The sequence below is a fragment of the Anabas testudineus genome, chromosome 4, assembly GCF_900324465.2.
Source record: "Anabas testudineus chromosome 4, fAnaTes1.2, whole genome shotgun sequence".
Classification (NCBI taxonomy): domain Eukaryota; kingdom Metazoa; phylum Chordata; class Actinopteri; order Anabantiformes; family Anabantidae; genus Anabas; species Anabas testudineus.
Genome location: NC_046613.1, coordinates 4,609,107 through 4,626,990, shown reverse-complemented (window position 1 = coordinate 4,626,990; position 17,884 = coordinate 4,609,107). Strand labels below are relative to the sequence as shown.

Genomic DNA, 17,884 nt, shown 5'->3' with positions numbered 1-17,884 from the left:
ATCTCAGTAGCAGTAATGTTACCAGCCTCCTCTCAACTCTTACAAATGTTATATTGAGTGGAGTTTGGATATTCAGACACAAACACGTAACATATTCTTTATCCGCCTGTTCCAACTCTTTACTAAACTAATTGACATAAGTCTGTTTTTTATGACTTTGGGCCTGACATTTTTCTTTATCTGTAGTTCTTTGCTCTCCAGATTAACGTTCTGTGGTTTGAACAATATTTGGCTGCACTACTTGGGTCGTATTGACTGGTCCACTGGCAAGAGGCAACATGTTGAGGGGTGAAACATGCCGTACCACCACCCAGCACTGGTTTGATGCTTCTCACAGCAGGCATTCTTCTTTACAGCAGGGTAAAAAACACCAGACGAGTCTAATGACTGTAACTAGGTAAATCCTTTCATGTCAAGCAGCGTCTCTTTGGATGAATATTTATGTGCGCAACTCATGGTAGGTCAACAAAGGCTCCTACAGATTCTGGAAGAGTTGTTTGCTTAAGGCTCAGCCTGCCGGATTTGCACAGCAGACTGCGAAAATCATTAGTGCAGCATTTAGCGGGGTTGCTGTTTCTACATCAGATCTGATGACCCGTGTGAGTCATCTGAACTACTTTCATGTGTGACCTGAAAGGAAAAGTGTGATTGTATCTGTTTTTACAGAATGTGTGAAATCTGTCTAAACGTTCCCTTTTCATATAACTCTTAAATCATTAACTAATTATATTGAAACAATGAATGGAAATAACAAATTTGTAATAAAGGCACATTTACACCAGTACAACTGTTTTAACACACTGAACAAAGTCCCGGCTCAGTTTCGATGCAGCCCCGCTGCCTCACATGATCCCATCCACATATCAGCCGCAGTCAAATTGGTTTCAGTTCACTACAATCATATCAGTATTTACTTTTGCCTTACTGGGTGCTGGTGCCACTGCGATACAAAGCACCCACCCAAAAACAGTGTCATCGAGTATCGTTGAACACAGTCTGGCCGAAACACTGTGCAATATTTGATGTGTAAATGTTGCCTCTAAAGAGATGAAACTGTTTAACACAGTTCCGAGCAGAGTCGAGACACTGTTAAGATGTTATCCTATTAAATACTTACTGTCTGTATACAGTGTAACTAAAGAGCTTTTTTTTATTTTGAGTAGTGTGCTCTGTCCTAATAGTTTTTGTTACAGATGGGGACAGAACCGGAGAGCTGGAGTAGTCCCCCTCAAAACATCTGGCTGGTGCCCCCACTGCTACACTTCTGATTATGAAGCAATGAAACAGCTTCAGCACAAGGAGACGTGACAGAATCTGGGGCTAAAATCTATTATGATTGTAAACAATAATAAATGACTCAACTATTATTAATGGATTATTTCATTTCAAATTCTCTCAGTCTCAGTTCCCACACTGCAGTTTTTTAGCAGCTCTATTGTTATTATTTCATATCACAGGACATAAAGTTGCATATTAAACATTTCTCACAGCAATCTACGTGTAAAAGTTAATTGTCTCCTAAAAGCAGGGTTTTACATTTTAATAAAATGTTTGGCAGTTGCTGCTTGGTAGCTAACTTCACAAGGCCGCTGCTCATACCAGTGCAAGTGAGGCTGCAGTGAGTAAGGCTGTCTGTGTATTGAACTGAGCAATGACGTAGTATGGCGCTTGAGGAAGAAGGTATTTTTTTCTGTGATCTTAAAAATGTTTTTTTCAATCACATCCTTTTTCTAAGTGGTGTGATCCTAAACACACCATGAGGAGGTTAGTTGTGTTGATTTCATCTGTCTGTGCTCTCAACAGGTATGGTTGGATTCATTTGGGAAAACGTGGCATCATATGGGGGAACTCCGGTGACGATGTGAAAGAAGCAAAGTCAGACTTTGATGGTTTGATGTTGGTGACTTCCTCTCATATTAGGTCTCTGACAAACATTTCATAAGAAACTGAAGTGACAGTAAACAACCATCAGTCAGAGAACCACATCATGTTCAACCCTCACCAACCACAATTATCAATTAGTCACATTTAACTGATACTGATACGCTCCACCCAACTTCTTCTGTAGCCTATACGACTGGGCTGTGTGCAAACACACGGGGTCATTGGTGAAGTCCTTTTTGACTTTACACCTGCAGATATCATATTCAAACACACAGCAGCAGCGCTGAGGAGCGGTCGCTTTAGAATCCAGAGTTTTTGAGTTGTTCTTCAGCAGCAGAGAAAAGACCATGGCAGCCACTCTCTGTCAGGTGTTGGGTTTCGTCCTGAGTTTAATAGGGGTGGCGGGAATAGTTGCTGCGACGGGTATGGACCAGTGGGCGACAGAAGACCTCTTTGACAACCCTGTGACGGCCATCTACTCGTACTCAGGCCTGTGGAGGTCGTGTGTCCGGCAGAGCTCCGGTTTCACTGAGTGCCGTCCTTATTTCACCATTCTTGGACTTCCAGGTATGTTTTAAGGTGTCAACGGAAACACAGAACCAACATGATTCCAATTTGCAGAAACTCAACAGGCCAACACAGCTGCATGTTCACGTTCTACAATATGTTCCAATTAAACTACGTATTATACTGGAACTCTTGGTTAATTATTGAGGGAAAAAGTTTAATTAAGACAGAGGAACAATCAAACATTTTTAAGCCTGTGTTTCCTTATAATGAGGGGAAAATAATGATGAAAGGTCAGAACCACACCCTCTGTGACGAAGGGGTGGAAACTCCGAAACTGCAACAAAGACTCTTGAAATTTTCAGGTAAACATCTGATAAGAGCTGTTCCCTGTTGAAGCATACATAACGATAAGCAGCAGCACCGACACGGCCATTTCACGACAGAGGTGGTGACTTTGTTTGAGCGGGACATCTAAAATGGCTGCCTCAATGATTCAGTTAATAGGATTCATGCTGTCCGCGTTGGGGCAATTTTTAATATCAGCAGCAACAGCAATGGACATGTGGAGCTTACAAGACCGATCTCTTACAGTAGTAACAAATGTTTACACCTATTCTGGGCTATGGAACTCGTGTGTAGGGACTGCATACGGTACAACACAGTGCAGGCCTTATTTTACCATACTAGGACTGCCAGGTAAGAGAATTACATTTACAGGAAAAAAAAGCGATTTATCGAATATTTCTCCATGTTGGATTAAGGAGAACATTTTCCAAAAGACCTTGGAGGGTACTTTAGAATATTTAGAGTTTTTAGGGCAGATTTTCTCCACTTCCTCGCTGCATAAAAATGCAGTCGACTGCAGAAAACATGGTGTCTCTCTGGAATCAAATGGAAATTTGATGAAACATCCAAAGCTTAGCTGAGCAAGCACAAGCTTTACCAGAGTGTCACACAATGTAAAGTACATTTCCACGCTCTGTACTTAACAGCTGAATGTAGTGTGGAGCAAATTGTATATAAGGTTTAAAGGCTGCAGTAATACAGGTACAATATCTGCAGCCATTCAAAGATGGCATTTAGGTCACTATGCTGTATCACAGTGTGCCTTGATTTCTGTGCTTTTATATCTCTGCAGTTTTGTTTTTTCTTATGTTTTACTTAAATGTTAATGCCATGATTATTAAGCTCTCTAAGTCTATTGTAAAGCATATCTGGATCAGTAAAGCTAATATTATTTATCAGAAAAATATCTTTTGAGATTTTGACAGTTTTACAAGTAGTTCATTTAAGGAGGAACTAAAAACATTTTAACACTATGTTAAAGCAATTAACTTGCCTTTGTATTACGGTTTATGGATGTGTTTTCTAAGTGTATTTGCATAAAAGTACAGGAAGTCTATGAAGAAGTATCCATTTTTCTGCTTTCCCTAAACATTCATATTAAGAATTCATAAAGCAGGAGATCTATGAGAGGAATGTTTATCCTTAGTGTGATATAAAGTGATTTATAGTACATTGATGAAGGTACTCAGATATTTTACTTTAAACAGCAACACTATGGAGTACTAACGCGATAAAACACAGTACATGCTCATACAAGTTATCAGGAACATATAGTCATAGGATTAAAAGTATTGTATTAAAATATTATTGAACTATTTATGCATTAATGTCTAAGCAACCTTTTATTAATGTAGAGGTTCATTTTAAATACATTCCTTGTATTTTACTCTATAAACCTTTTGAATGCAAAATGTTAACCTGAAAGACGGACAGATCTAGACAGGGGAATAAATAGCTCAGTATTTGATTTAATACTTTCTATCAATCTCTACTTAATTTGTTGAACGGACGACATGAGAACTTTTCTAAATGGTGGAACTTTGACTTTCAGCCCTGCTCCAAGCTGTCCGAGCCTTGATGATTGTTGGTATTGTTCTTGGAGCCATCAGTTGCCTGATCGCCATATTTGCACTGAAGTGCCTGAAAATGGGGAACATGGAGGACAACATCAAAGCAACGATGACTCTGACAGCCGGCATCATGTTTCTTCTTGCAGGTGCAGAAATGCATTGTTCACACTGTGTATTTATGTTTGTTGCAGTTTGTGCATTTTACACTAACTCTGCCATTTTGTGTTGCATTTAGGTGTCTGTGGCATCGCTGGAGTGTCAGCTTTTGCTAATTTGATCGTGCAAAGTTTTCAGTTCACTACGTATTCCAGCGGTGGATTCAGTATGTACGGGGGAGCAAACGTTGGAGGACTCACAGGAGCTCTGACTCCAAGGTAATCATAAAATTAGGGCAAACATAAAAAACGTGATGCCTTTTCTGCTTAAACATTGTGGTTTTATGGTTTGACATATTAACTGTGTTCTTTCAGGTACACTTTTGGCCCAGCTCTTTTTGTGGGGTGGATCGGTGGAGCTATATTGGTCATTGGAGGCGTCATGATGTGTGTGGCCTGTCGTGGAATGGTTCCAGAAAGAAAGCAAAGGTAGAGTCCATCACTGAATAAAACAATCTAAATTCTTTTGACTGTTAACAGGGTTGTTAGGATATGCATATGTACAGTAAAGTAACAGGGATGAGAGCAGTCTGCTAAATAGAGCAGGTCCAGCAAAAATGTCGAGCAAGCAGTCGATGTGCAAAACACAAAATCCATGTACAGATTCTATGTTATCTCCTGTAAAATAAAAGCACTGAATGTCTGAAATATTGGCTTCTGACAAAGCTGACCAACAAAATAAAACGCCTCTGGATACATGTTGTTATGCCATGTGGCAGGAAACATCCTGGTTCCTTTAAAATTTAAGAGCACACACTCAGCAAAATGGAAATGCAATTCTTTTGGTGTGTTTACTTTTTTTCTTTGCATATATAATGCCGAGTAGCAAATGCTTACACGGCTGCTTACAAGACAGTTCACAAGGTCCTCATTTTCCTCTGATTCTCCTTCCTATTCTTCTTGGCTACTTGAATATCTCCACAAGAGGTGGAAAGTCCAGATAGAAGGAGGTTGGAGCTGGTGTGAGTCTGGATGTCAGGATCAGGGCAGCTGTGGCTCCCTTTGCTAAGTACTTACTTGACCACAACAATTTCCCCATGGGGGAAGTATATAAAAGGGCCATAAAGGTTTCAAACCAGGCTCCTAATCATTCTTTTTCTTTAAGTCTGTTATTGATTATTTTCTGATATTCTCCAGGTACGATGGAATGGCCTACAAAGCCGCCTCTCACCACACTATCTACAAGTCTGAGGTGGGACCCCGTCCAGCGTACAACGATTCCTACAAGGCTCAGAGTGCAGAGGGACGGCAGACGAGTCAGAGATTTGACTATGTGTAGAACTACTCTTACTCCTATTGATATTTCTGTTGGATATTCTACAGTTTTTCTCCTTTTATTTTTTGCCAGTGTTTTTCTTCCTCTCTGTTCTCTAATTTGACAGAACTGCTAAACATATATTTTTTACATTTTTCAATGGCATTATATAATTCTATACCAAATGCTGTTGCTGCTGCTTTGTGTTCATTTTTTTCTTTCAGTGCCAAATAAAATTTCCAAATAATAAAACTTATTTTGTCTGACACAAATTTTATCACCACAACATTAACAACCATTTGAGTATTAAAAATAAAAAGGTGACATCAAACGTTAGCTTGCTATATACACTTGATTTAATTTGTACATATTCTGTCAGACTAGTGACGATCAATCCATTTGAAACAACACTGATTGTGTTGTTGTTTATCCTATTAGTGTTATCATGAGAAAATGCAGTGGTCATCAGTTTATCTGGCAGTCTCCTGTTATCTGTAGCCCTCCAGCACCATATGATAAATAACACAATTTTTCATTGTTTCATGATACCTGATTGAAAAAAGGTTGTCCTCAGATAGACTGCATCTTTGATATAAGACTTGTTTACTGGTTGGGTGCCCGGTGTATCTGGACTGGTTTTTGATAGCAAGGCGGCACCGTTTCAGTTGCTGCTCTGGAATGTACTTTAATTTCCCAGGAAACAGGCACAAAAGGGTTTTAGATCATTTGCATTAATAATACAATTAATATATAATACAATTAATTCATGTAATGAGTGGGTAGTAACATGTAACCACACTAATAGAGAGTCTTTTGAAACAGCACTTTTGCACAAGATTGTCTACTGCAAATATCCGTTCATCAGATATTTTGTGACGCATCACAGAAAATAGAACATCTAATACCAACAATTACTGCTAGCTGTTACTGTTTGAATGTGAGCTGTTGGGTTTTTGGGTGGCTGCAACAATCAAGAATTAGCTTCTTCAACTCGAAAACACCACAAGTTTGGGACAAGTAGGGGTCATGTAATGAGACTCGTGAAGAATCTGTAAACCTGAGTTTGGTTCGGACTTTTAGATCCACTTCACTCAGAGAGAAAGGACACTTGCTTAAGTTGGAACTCAGTCATCCAACCAATTTAGCTTCATCCTTGGAACTCTGGCTCCATCTAATGGCTAAGAAATAAATGACTGCTAGTGTTTGTAAAGGACTTGTGTTGAAATTAAAAAAGACGAGAACAATCCCATCTCCAGGTCCATCACAATGGAGAATGGACAAGGCTCTGACAAAAGCTGTGTTCCAGCCCAGACAACACAAACGCTGAAGTTAAGTCCAGTGAAACAATGGAGCAGCTGTGGGAGGAGGCAGGGGCACGCTCTACCATGCTTTGCCACATTAATCTCATCAGAAACAATGTACGCATTAAAAAAGTAAAAATCAGTCCCAGGTTAAATGAGATTTGACACAAGCCTCTATTGTAAATATGTTGCCTGGTAACAGTCCTCCTCACAAGCACAAACTGAGGACGAATGAAACATGTAGTTCTGCTGTTTTAAAGGTTAACTCTAACTCTAACAAGTAGATTCAACATAATGCTGTTGGGACTGTGCTCTCATTAAAAGGCCAGTCTGACTATTTTAAAGCTTGATCTATGTGTCTCGTTTTGACCGTACATGTGTATGAATGCTGTCATCTGAAGGAGCTGTGTGGAGTAGGTAAACCAAGACTACAATCTCTGCAGAGCAGAAGTTTAGGAACTAATGTGGATTCGTGCCCTCTGAATGATGAATTTTACGAGGCATCGGTTTTATCTTTTGTTCCACCGTCGTTCTTGTTGGCTTAAGTTTTCCCTTGTGTCCACTAGGTAATGATGTGGTTTTAAGACCATATCTATGTATGTATCATGTACATAAAGAAATGTTGAAAGTGTCACTGATGAGTCGTCCTTTAGTAGGAAAATATGTGGTGTTAAAATATTTCAGTTACAATAAACAACAGACAACTACATTCACGGTATCTGTATGTACTGTAAGTACCAGTGTGTACATAGTGTGCAGTATTAATAATGGATCATTTGATTGGGACAGGTATTTCCACATTCAGCTCACTCATTTTGCACATTGCATTGTTTGTAGTCTTTTAGGAAGTAGAAGCAGTCAGTGTCTGCCACACAGACAAAAATAAGAAGAGAACTTGCAATTGTCTGATAATGTACCGAGTTATCTCAGCACACTTCTCTCCTCCTAGTTTAGAGAAGCGAACTTGTTTGACAGAGTTTGTTCCAGTTCCTGTTCCTGGTCTTCTGGTCAGATGTGTTGATCAGTTGTTCCATTACATGTACAGTATACATGCTATCAGAACTTATGTATACTTATTATTAGTAGTAGTATTATATAATCTGGCATTGTATGGAATACAAAGAAGCACAATTACTTGTGTTACTGTTCTGTTTTCCTCCTGTTGACCCCCAGAGACAGTGCTTCCAACCTGAATCTACTAATACCAACTTGATCTTTTGAGGTTTGTGCACGCAATGTTTAATTGGAAAGCTGTAGCGAAACACTGCGAACATGTCCTGCATACTAATAAATACAGTTGGAGAGATGAGATTAGATTAAGGCGGCAGGGCAGCAGTGGAGCTTAAAAGACTTGAGAGCAGGTGAAGGATCGAGGGAAATTAAAATGATTAAACGTTCTGGGGGTGATGAGGGGTTTTAACACGTGTTTCATATTTTGTTTATAGTTGTTTTTTAATTCTTATTTTAATTTACTGTATGCAGTTAATGTATTTCTCGTTTTGTATGACGATACCCACTCCAGTCCAGCAGGTGGCACCCTGCCCCTTTAGCACAGGTGGTCCAGTAAACATAAAGAAGCGATGCTAACCTAGCTGCTGCTCCAGCTACTGTCTCTACATTACTCTAATCTTACTGAACTGTGAAATGGAGACTCGGTTGTGACTATTTCTCTTCTTCCAGTTTCAAGTCGTGTTTACATGGAGCTCCGTGCACAGTTCATGTCGTCCCCGGGGTAAAAAAAAATGCCGAGTGTACAGTGTGTTTATGTCTCAACATGAGAATGAGCTTAACTTAGCTTAACTTAGCAGAGCGGCTAGCTACCTGTAGTTTTTCTGTTTAGCTAATGCTACATAACAACCAGCTAAAAAAACAGCTAACCTCACTTTAGGTGAATGAACTTACTTCAGATAAGCTAGCAGCCCCTGGATGTGCCACAAGAAGTCGACTCCAGACTCTTCACTGTCTGTTTTTATTCGCGGTATGAACCATCTGACACTTCGATGGGGGTTTTAAGGATCATGTCGTCGCCCAGGATCCATCTTCTGGCTGTTCTGGCTTTTGGGGTGGCGGTGCTCTTTATAGAGAACCAGATCCAGAAACTGGACGAGTCAAGAGCCAAACTGGGTAAGATCAAAGAGTGACGTTTAAAATTAGGCTTGAAGTAACGTTATGTGGAGAAACTGGGGAATCAACACATTAAGCTGCTTTTTATTAAGTGATGCGTACAAGTTTATATCAAGACTATTCCATCTGTGACTCCTACTTACTCTTTTCTAAAATTGCTCTTAGTATATCTGTTTTTCCTGTCACCTATAAATGATGTGCATCAATGAGTGACTTTATATTCAGATCAGTACAAAGTCCAAACTAGAAATGAGGACTGGCACCAGCTATTGGCTGCTATTCAAATGTCCAATGCTTCACACAGCTGCTGCATTAAAAGTCTTGTGTAGTAGCACTCACCATATCAATGCATACTTTTCTGAGGGAAGTGGGGCAACAAGAAGACATCGTATTATGTATGGGTAGTGAGTAGAAACTGCTGGGCAGCTGGTTTATATTCATTATTTAGGATTAGAGAAAATGGCAGATGAAGACAGACCTTCATCTGTTTTCTGATGCAGTGCAGCAAACACAAGGCCACCTACCTCTGAGCTTTCTGTCTCCTCATGGTGTCAGATGCTCGGGGGCTGTTTGGGCACGAGGATGCCTGCACTGCACCTTATACTCAGCAATACACAGCTGGTCCAAAAGCTACTCACAAGGCTGTTGCTTTAATTGGCTTTAATTAACATTTCAGTGGAGAAAAGAAGTGGGAGAAAACACTTTTAATTATGCCTCCTGTCAATATTATCATCAAAAGCTTAATTACTTGTTTTGATGTTATTGTGTTTTGAAGGACTGTCTTGTTTCCCTTAATTAATGCATGCTAACAAGTCTCTCTGGCATTAATTTTAAAAAGACTTGTTCATTTATACAGCAGTTGTACCTTTGTCTCGTTCTTCATTGTGGTGTTGGTGTCCTCACACCTGCTGTGTGTGCTGTCAAATGAGAAAAGCAATGAGCAGCAACTAACTTCAGGCTAATTAAAATCCAGGCAGCAGAGAAGAGCAGACAAACCCTGTCAGTCCTCATTCATTAACATCACTTCTACACTGATTCAGTTTAGAGACATTTGCCACAAACTAGCAAACAATTAAAATGTCCTCTATCCCACAGTCTGTTCCAGGGTGTTTATGTCTGGTTATTAATGGTAAATTTTATCTGTCCAGAACGTAAAATTGCCAGATACGAGGTGGCTGAAGTAGAGCAGCGTCACAGTGACGATGCTGGGCAGGAATTATCACCACTGGCAGACAAAGATGACATGGTCATTATCTACAACAGAGTGCCCAAGACCGCCAGCACATCCTTCACGAACATCGCCTACGACCTGTGTGGGAAGAATCGCTTCCATGTCCTACACATCAATACAACTAAGAACAACCCTGTCATGTCTTTACAGGACCAGGTAACAACATGAACTGTTGTATTTACAGGACAACTTTGATCAGCTTCTAATAGAATCGTATTTCCAGGAATCCCCGTGCAGACGATGAAACCAACAATGAGTTGACTGCACTCACATGTAATGTCTGTCGATCTGCAGCCTGTTAGTAACATGAATTGAACGTTCAGGTTCTTGTGCAGACAGATAGATGTTACTAATGTTGCTGCTCCAAAGCACTCTGAAAACCTTGGGGCAAAAGTAGAAACTAATCCAGAGTGAGAGACATTACCTGTTACCAGAGGCAACTCATTGAGGACTGTATAAAATTGTTGAAGAAATTAAGAAAATTACTGAAGTTATCATTAAAATGTACTTTATACAGTCAATTGTAAAAGTGCTTCGACAATATTTTAAGGATGGACTCACTTGTACTTACAGTCCGTGTATCGTGTATGTATCATGTTTCATTCAGCTGTCTGCAGGATTTCACGCTGGAAGTGTTTTTATTTCTCCATTTACTGTACTGTGTGCTCAGCACACCTGAATGCATCTTTGTGCAGACAGACGGATCACTGTTGCCGATGTTGCTCCTTGACCAGCATGTTGCCTATGTATGCTCATAGCATTACAGCTCTATTAAATAACGGTCCCGTATTTACATTTAGACATATATTGTTTGTAAATTTGAAATGAATCTAGTTTAGGGTTACACATTCTAATAATCCATCATAATTTATGCTGTTAACGGAAAATGGTTCATCCAGTAAGAGGTGTGTGTGTGTTATATGATGTTGCCCTCTCTTTACACACACACAAACACACACACACACAAAACAACATTAGGTTGAAGGGGCAGCACGGTAAAGCATACACCATATGCACCACAGCTGCTAGACAGAAAATGAACTCCACCTCTCACATGAGCACATTTCTGTCAGTACTGATGATACTGTGCATAAAACCAAAGGAGGGTCCTCTCGTTGGTACAACAGATGCTTCACTTATGATAGGCTTTTGAGCACTTTGATCATCACAACTGCAAATGAAAGGCCACGTTCATGACTGTTAACAGATCAAGTTAAAAATAAGTTTGTGAACTTCTTAACAACAATAAATTGTCTTTTAATAAACTGTGCAGAAGAGCATCCAGTTTAACACAATAGAGCCCTATCTGTAATTATCGACCCTTTAATACCACTGGTAAGGAAGGAAACGCCTTCCAAAATGTGGTTTGGACCTCAAGTATGCACACAGTGTGTTATAGTAGTCGTCACTGAGTTGAAAAAATCAGTTTGTGCAAGAACGTGCCGCATGTTTCCTCCTAATTTGAATTTCAGGCAGTATATTGTATTCAGTCTTGACTTTGAGTCAGAGTCTTGAGTAGTTAGTTGCCCCCTCCAGCTCACGAACACTGATAAACACATGAGGAAAGATTCAGCCCAGTTCGTTTTACTGCTGGAACATTCAACCTTCGATCCAGTAATAGCATTTAGCTCAGCCAAAACTGGTTAATGTGTTTTTACTGCACAGCGTGTGTCAAAGACAACAGTAATAAATGAAGGTGGTGAACTGGCCTGTGTAAGGGAAAGTGATCACCCAGCTGTCGAAATACGTCCCCTTCATTTTTATCCAAGAATTACAGCATTAAAATATGTGCTGTGACAGAGGTTTTACACTATTTTCAGAGTCTGTAATTGGCTTTGGCCAATATGACTCTCACATATGGACTATTTACCAAAAGCATTGAACACTGCATTATGTGACATTGTTTCCCTCAGGATTTGTAATTCAGGCTTCATGCAGACTACACACACAGCTCGTTTTAAAATGAGCAAAAAGTATTTATATTTTCTAAATGAAAATGCTAGTCCTGAATGTCAATTAAAGGTATGGTTCTAGTAAAGACATTTCTACTTTATCCAAGTGTCAGCAGTTTGTTGCAGCTGATTGGCATAGGTTTGATTACACACGATACCATTAAAAGCATTAATCGGGTAAGTTCCAGGGTTCTAATGATCATAGTTTTCCTTTAATTTCACAGTGGATTACTGACTACAGAGAAAATGCTATCCTTAAAGTATACCTCAAAATGAGTCTAAAAAACATTTGTGTGTTCAGATTGAACTCAGTTATGACCCATAAGAGTAGGATCAGGAACTGGTTAACACGTCTACAGAGGATCAAATCTTATGGCTTCTATTTTAAAAATCCAGCTGTCTGCTCTGGCCTCATAGCAGCTTGCAGTCACTTGCACCTACCCGCAGCCCACATCTTAAGTCTGTTTTCTTGCATTTATGCACGTAACTACTTCTGGGTGCTTCTAAAATGCAAGTGTAGTACAAGCTGAACTGCTCCTGAATGCCCCCAATGTGGGCACAGACGGAGCACTGGAGCTGCTAGGGCTGCTCTGCTAAAGTGCTGCTCCTGCTACGCCGGCTGTGCAGACACAGTGTAGGTTTTGATGAATCATAACTTTACTTATTGTATGTGTAAGTCTGTGTTCCTGCTCCCAACTGTGTTGAGAAACGGGTTGAATCAGTGAACCAAACTCTAAACATGTATTTTCTGTAGCTTTTAGAGCATCAGCATGCACCTGGTCTTGTAACCTACATGCTTTGCTTTTGGCACAGGGAGTCTGAAACCCACCCTGTCAGCTGATTAACTACTAGTCTGTTTGCAAGCCAGCGCAATGCATTATCACAGAAACGTATGTTGTCAAATCTGCACAGACTGATTACAGCATGAAAGAGTCAGTTGTCTTGAGCAGAAATATAAATGCTTTTGTTGTCTGTAGATGGAGCTGCTTTCATGCCTCCGTCCCAGTGTTTTTTGTTGTTACTGTGTTTTTCCATTTGCCAGAGTTTCCCTGCTGCTCCATAATTAGTTTCCATTATCTTTGTCTACAGGTGCGCTTTGTCAGGAATGTCACCTCATGGAGAGAGATGAAGCCAGGCTTCTACCACGGCCATGTAGCTTATCTGGACTTCTCAAAGTAAGGCCCTCTATTTCCTGTAATACCATTAATATCCAGATTAGTTACAAACAGTTAGTGGAGCAGATAAAGGGAGGGTCATGTATTGATTTGTACCGTGTGATCTAGTGTTGATTAATAGCATTGTTGTCCTTATCTCCCCTGACACTATCACTTCAGTGATCACAGGCAATTATCCTAATGGTTTTTCAGTGAGAGAGATCCTGTTAACTTGCGGCCTCAGTCCTCTCTGATGCCGCCACCTTTTCAAGGATGGAAAGCCAGTTTCTATAGTGATGTGAAAAGGAGAATTCACAGCTTTATTTCTATCGATGGACTTGGTGAAATTGGTCCTCGAGTGTCAATTTAATGCAATGAAAACCTTTAGATAATATGTCGACCTTTGTCTGTTTGTCCAGGTATGGTGTGACGGGTAAGCCGATGTACATAAACGTGGTGCGAGACCCCATCGAGCGCCTGGTGTCATACTACTACTTCCTACGTTTTGGAGATGACTACAGACCTGGCCTACGGCGAAGGAAACAAGGGGACAAAAAGGTCTTTAGTGAGAGCTCATCAGTCCTACTCAATAAATAATTGACGGACCCCGGGGGGCCTTTTGTTTGTCAGCACACTCATTTATTAGAATAAGTGTTTGTGTTTCTTTCAGACCTTTGATGAGTGTGTGTCATCAGGGGGCTCTGACTGTGCTCCTGAGAAACTCTGGCTTCAGATCCCCTTCTTCTGTGGCCATCATTCAGAGTGCTGGTGAGTGGGCTGCACCTGCTTCGATAGAAGCACAACACAGTCTGAGTGAAGGCACAGTCCATTATGTCCCGCCGAGGTGGTTCACGGTTGACGTTATGAAGTTGGTATCTGTGACTCTGTAAATGTGATAACTCAAGAAAGACGCACACCAGAAACTCGAGAAATACACCACAGGTTCCACGTGTGGAGTGGATGGTCTGATTACATCTGGAGCACTTTTCTGCATTAATTAGCATATTAATGAGGGAAGAGACAAAATCCTGAAATCATTCAAGACTAAAAGCAAACCAGTTACAATTTATATGTTGCATGTTGGTATAAAAACTTTGATAATTAATGAGCTAATTAGATTAATGAGGAGAAAACTTTTTTCATAGTTACGCTGCAGGTACCCCGCATGGACTCAATGACCTGATTGTGTCTTGACAAGTAGAAACTTCAACTCTCATTCAAATCATCTGTGTGCCAACTGGTGCGGAAACAGAATTTTATTGAAGATTGTTTATGAGGCAAGACACTTCACTCTGTAAGACCACTTACTGAGACTCAGTGTGGCAGAGTGGGTCTCCAAAGTTCAGTACTGTGAACAGAGTGAGACATCTTCTTCAGTAAAACCATCAGTTCAACAATCTCCCATTAAAAATGAGATTTTTCTTAAAATCAATAAATCAAGCATCAGCTTTTAGGTCAGTATCAGGACTTTTAATCTTTGAAGCAAGTATCTGTTGGAAAATAAGATGTGCCAAAGTCATGTGTTCAGATGTAATTACATATTTGATCAAGAACGAAACAACATAATCTCAAGCCTGCTTTCCTCTTCAATGCGAGCATGAACACGCCTCTACAACAGTTTTAATTTTATTCATTTGTTTATTTGATGTGAGCCTAAAAAGCTACAGTGCAGTCAACTGCATTGAGGGTCTCATCAGTCGGATATCAAAGTCTGTGTTAGATGCAATTATCAACAGAATTATTATGATATATGTTGCTTGGTAAAGTTTGTTGTTTTGTGTGCAGGAATGCAGGCAGTAGATGGGCCCTGGAACAAGCTAAGTACAACCTTGTGAATGAGTATCTCTTAGTTGGGGTAACAGAAGAACTGGAGGACTTCATCATGATCCTGGAGGCAGCTCTTCCACGCTTCTTCAAGGGAGCTACTGAGCTCTACAGGACAGGTACAAGCTCCATGCTCTCACAGCATTCATTTAGCTCCCCCACCACTTAGTAGAGTATCTGTGTTCCAGACTGACAGACTCACTGCAACATTGTTGTCTTATTCCAGGAAAGAAGTCCCACCTGCGCAAGACCACCGAGAAGAAACCCCCCAGCAAAGAGACAATAGCCAAGCTGCAGCAGTCCAACATCTGGAAAATGGAAAACGAGTTTTACGAGTTTGCACTAGAACAGTTTCAGTTTGTGCGTGCCCACGCTGTCAGGGAAAAAGATGGAGAACTCTATGTCCTCGCTCAGAGCTTCTTCTATGAAAAGATCTATCCCAAAGTGAACTGAACACGTCTGCACAGTGACTCTGTTAGAAGTCAGATACACTGATGGTGAATGCTGCTTTCACTGTTCCTGTTCTCGTCTCTGGGATTCAAAGCTGGACCCTGTTAGAGCACAGAAAAGCCAGCTCACGCTGCACTGTGGTATTTCAACAAGAAATGTTCCCAACAGTTTTGTTGCTGGTGCAGCTGTTGGAAAAAGGAGCTGACCTGGTGAAACAGTCCAAACTGTGAGGAAAGCTCAGATTGAAACAGGAAATCAAGTCATGTGGTGTATGTATTCTTAGGTGTAGCAGTGCTCGTTTACAAATGGAGATTTGATCAAATCCAGGCTGCATTGGTACACTTTGTATCAACACGCACTAAACGTGTTTTTGGACCAAAGGGTAACAGCAAATCAATTGGACCATTGCACCAGTATCCTTTTTTTTTTAAAATTCCACTGAGATGGTCTCAATTTTTACATGTTTAACACATTTTGAGTGTTTCATCACAGAGGTTGTGATGTGTATTTGTGATAAAACTAATAGCCGGTGCAGGAGAAAGGTCAAAATTTATTAATGTCTAAGCACAGGCAGCAGAAAGAGGTAGAACTGATAGTGCCTTTATTCCAATGTAGAGGAAATGGTTTAGTTTTTATTTTCCAGAGATCCCACAGTCAGGTTTCCTCTTATTTTGTTGTGTTTTTACAAACTGCATTTCCTGTTTGTGTTCTCTTTTACACTCAACACATTAATGACCCAAACATAAATACATCATTGCAAATGTTTTGGCTCTTCTTTTCATCTACTAATAGAGATGACACTGCTCCTGAAAGATTTTGAAAGTAACCCCATGTCTTATGAACAGCAGGCCTGCAGGACTTAAAGAACTCGGTTGTATGTACCTTTGACTGAGCTAAATGCTAATGTCATATTACATTAACACAGTTAACTCTGTTAACATGCTGATGCTAAACAGGAATGGTTACCATGGTACCCACCTAAATTGTCAACTTCACCTATTTTCAACTTGCTTCCTACAGTTGAGTTTGGGGAGTACATGTGCATGAATGGTATTAAACTTCCCTTTACCTCAATATAAAAATGTCTTCTGGACGATCATGTGGAGCTTTTCAGATGCAACATCTGGCTGCTCATACTTAGAGTAGATCATAGTCTAGGTCCACTTGCTTCTCTTGCATTCCTCCAAATGATGAATTTTTATTGATCACCTTGCAAATTAGCATGTTAGCATGCTAATGTCTGTTCTACACAGTTGTAAGCAGCAAGACAAAAAGTCATGAACACACATTTTTGATGGTTTATGATGGGACTAGATCTAAAGTCAGACAATCACCAGTTATTAAACTCACTCTGAGGCTGACATTAACGATCTGCCATGAGCTCCATCTACATTATTGTGTTCAGAATAGAACGGTCAATGATTGATGAAGTCTTTGATTCTCTGCATTATCACTTCATCTGTTATTTTCTTGATTAACCGATGAACTTTTTGGTTTACAAAATTCTGAAAATGTCTCGGCCTCTGTCGATTTACTAAATAAAGTTATGTCAGCTCTGCTCTGTCCCCTATTGTAGCTCATGTCGGTGAAGATTCTCAGTCGTCCAGGTGAAGTTATCAGGAAGTGGCGTCATGGCAACTGGACTTCCTTCTAGTTAGAAGACCTATTCTAGCTTGTGATGCAGATATTTTGTTAAATGTTTTTCCATCAGATCTGGACTCATTAGCGTTCTAAGATGATGTTACACACAGCAAATAGAAGCTCATATGTGTGCAATCAGACTTGGTTTTTGTTTTTTTTTATTATTGTTTGTATTTTGGGGGGTCTCTCACAGTGATTCAGTAACTTTTGACTCAATTTCTTGTCTTTTGGCTCCATAATTACAGAATAATTGCCTCGCTATATCTTACTCAACAGGGAATACTTAACCACTGAAACCGTGAAATAACAGACTGGGATGGGATGATCTGCTGAAGTCAGCGATATTACCCACTCTTGCCTCCTCTCTGATGGGGGAATAGACGGGAAGGAGGGAGGGTGTCTGCGGGGAACGAGCACGCTCCAGCAGTCCACAGCCTGTTCTTGTGTCTACACAGGGACGAGCACAAAGGCCCCAACCCATATTTGA

The 17,884-nt window shown here is 40.2% G+C and overlaps 2 protein-coding genes across 2 annotated transcripts; both read left to right on the top strand.

Annotated features, from left to right (window-relative positions):
• Positions 1-2,231: 2,231 nt before the first annotated feature.
• LOC113152760 (claudin-18) lies at positions 2,232-5,744 on the top strand. The gene is made up of 5 exons (XM_026346189.1): positions 2,232-2,451; positions 4,292-4,456; positions 4,546-4,684; positions 4,781-4,894; positions 5,603-5,744. The coding sequence occupies exons 1-5, from the start codon at positions 2,232-2,234 to the stop codon at positions 5,742-5,744; spliced, it is 780 nt and encodes a 259-aa protein (XP_026201974.1).
• Positions 5,745-8,594: 2,850 nt separating this feature from the next.
• hs2st1b (heparan sulfate 2-O-sulfotransferase 1b) lies at positions 8,595-17,314 on the top strand. The gene is made up of 7 exons (XM_026346290.1): positions 8,595-9,145; positions 10,294-10,532; positions 13,418-13,503; positions 13,902-14,040; positions 14,153-14,250; positions 15,268-15,425; positions 15,533-17,314. The coding sequence occupies exons 1-7, from the start codon at positions 9,022-9,024 to the stop codon at positions 15,757-15,759; spliced, it is 1,071 nt and encodes a 356-aa protein (XP_026202075.1). The 5' UTR covers positions 8,595-9,021; the 3' UTR covers positions 15,760-17,314.
• The last annotated feature ends 570 nt before the right edge of the window (positions 17,315-17,884 follow it).

What these genes read in the sequence shown, in the direction of transcription:
- LOC113152760 (XM_026346189.1), top strand. Translation starts at nt 2,232, where the DNA reads ATGGCAGCCACTCTCTGTCAGGTGTTGGGTTTCGTCCTGAGTTTAATA. An exon ending in CACCATTCTTGGACTTCCAG is followed by an intron (nt 2,452 to 4,291) that starts GTATGTTTTAAG and finishes TTTGACTTTCAG; the next exon opens with CCCTGCTCCAAGCTGTCCGA. An exon ending in CATCATGTTTCTTCTTGCAG is followed by an intron (nt 4,457 to 4,545) that starts GTGCAGAAATGC and finishes TGTTGCATTTAG; the next exon opens with GTGTCTGTGGCATCGCTGGA.
- hs2st1b (XM_026346290.1), top strand. Translation starts at nt 9,022, where the DNA reads ATGGGGGTTTTAAGGATCATGTCGTCGCCCAGGATCCATCTTCTGGCT. An exon ending in TCATGTCTTTACAGGACCAG is followed by an intron (nt 10,533 to 13,417) that starts GTAACAACATGA and finishes CTTTGTCTACAG; the next exon opens with GTGCGCTTTGTCAGGAATGT. An exon ending in GGCCATCATTCAGAGTGCTG is followed by an intron (nt 14,251 to 15,267) that starts GTGAGTGGGCTG and finishes TTTTGTGTGCAG; the next exon opens with GAATGCAGGCAGTAGATGGG.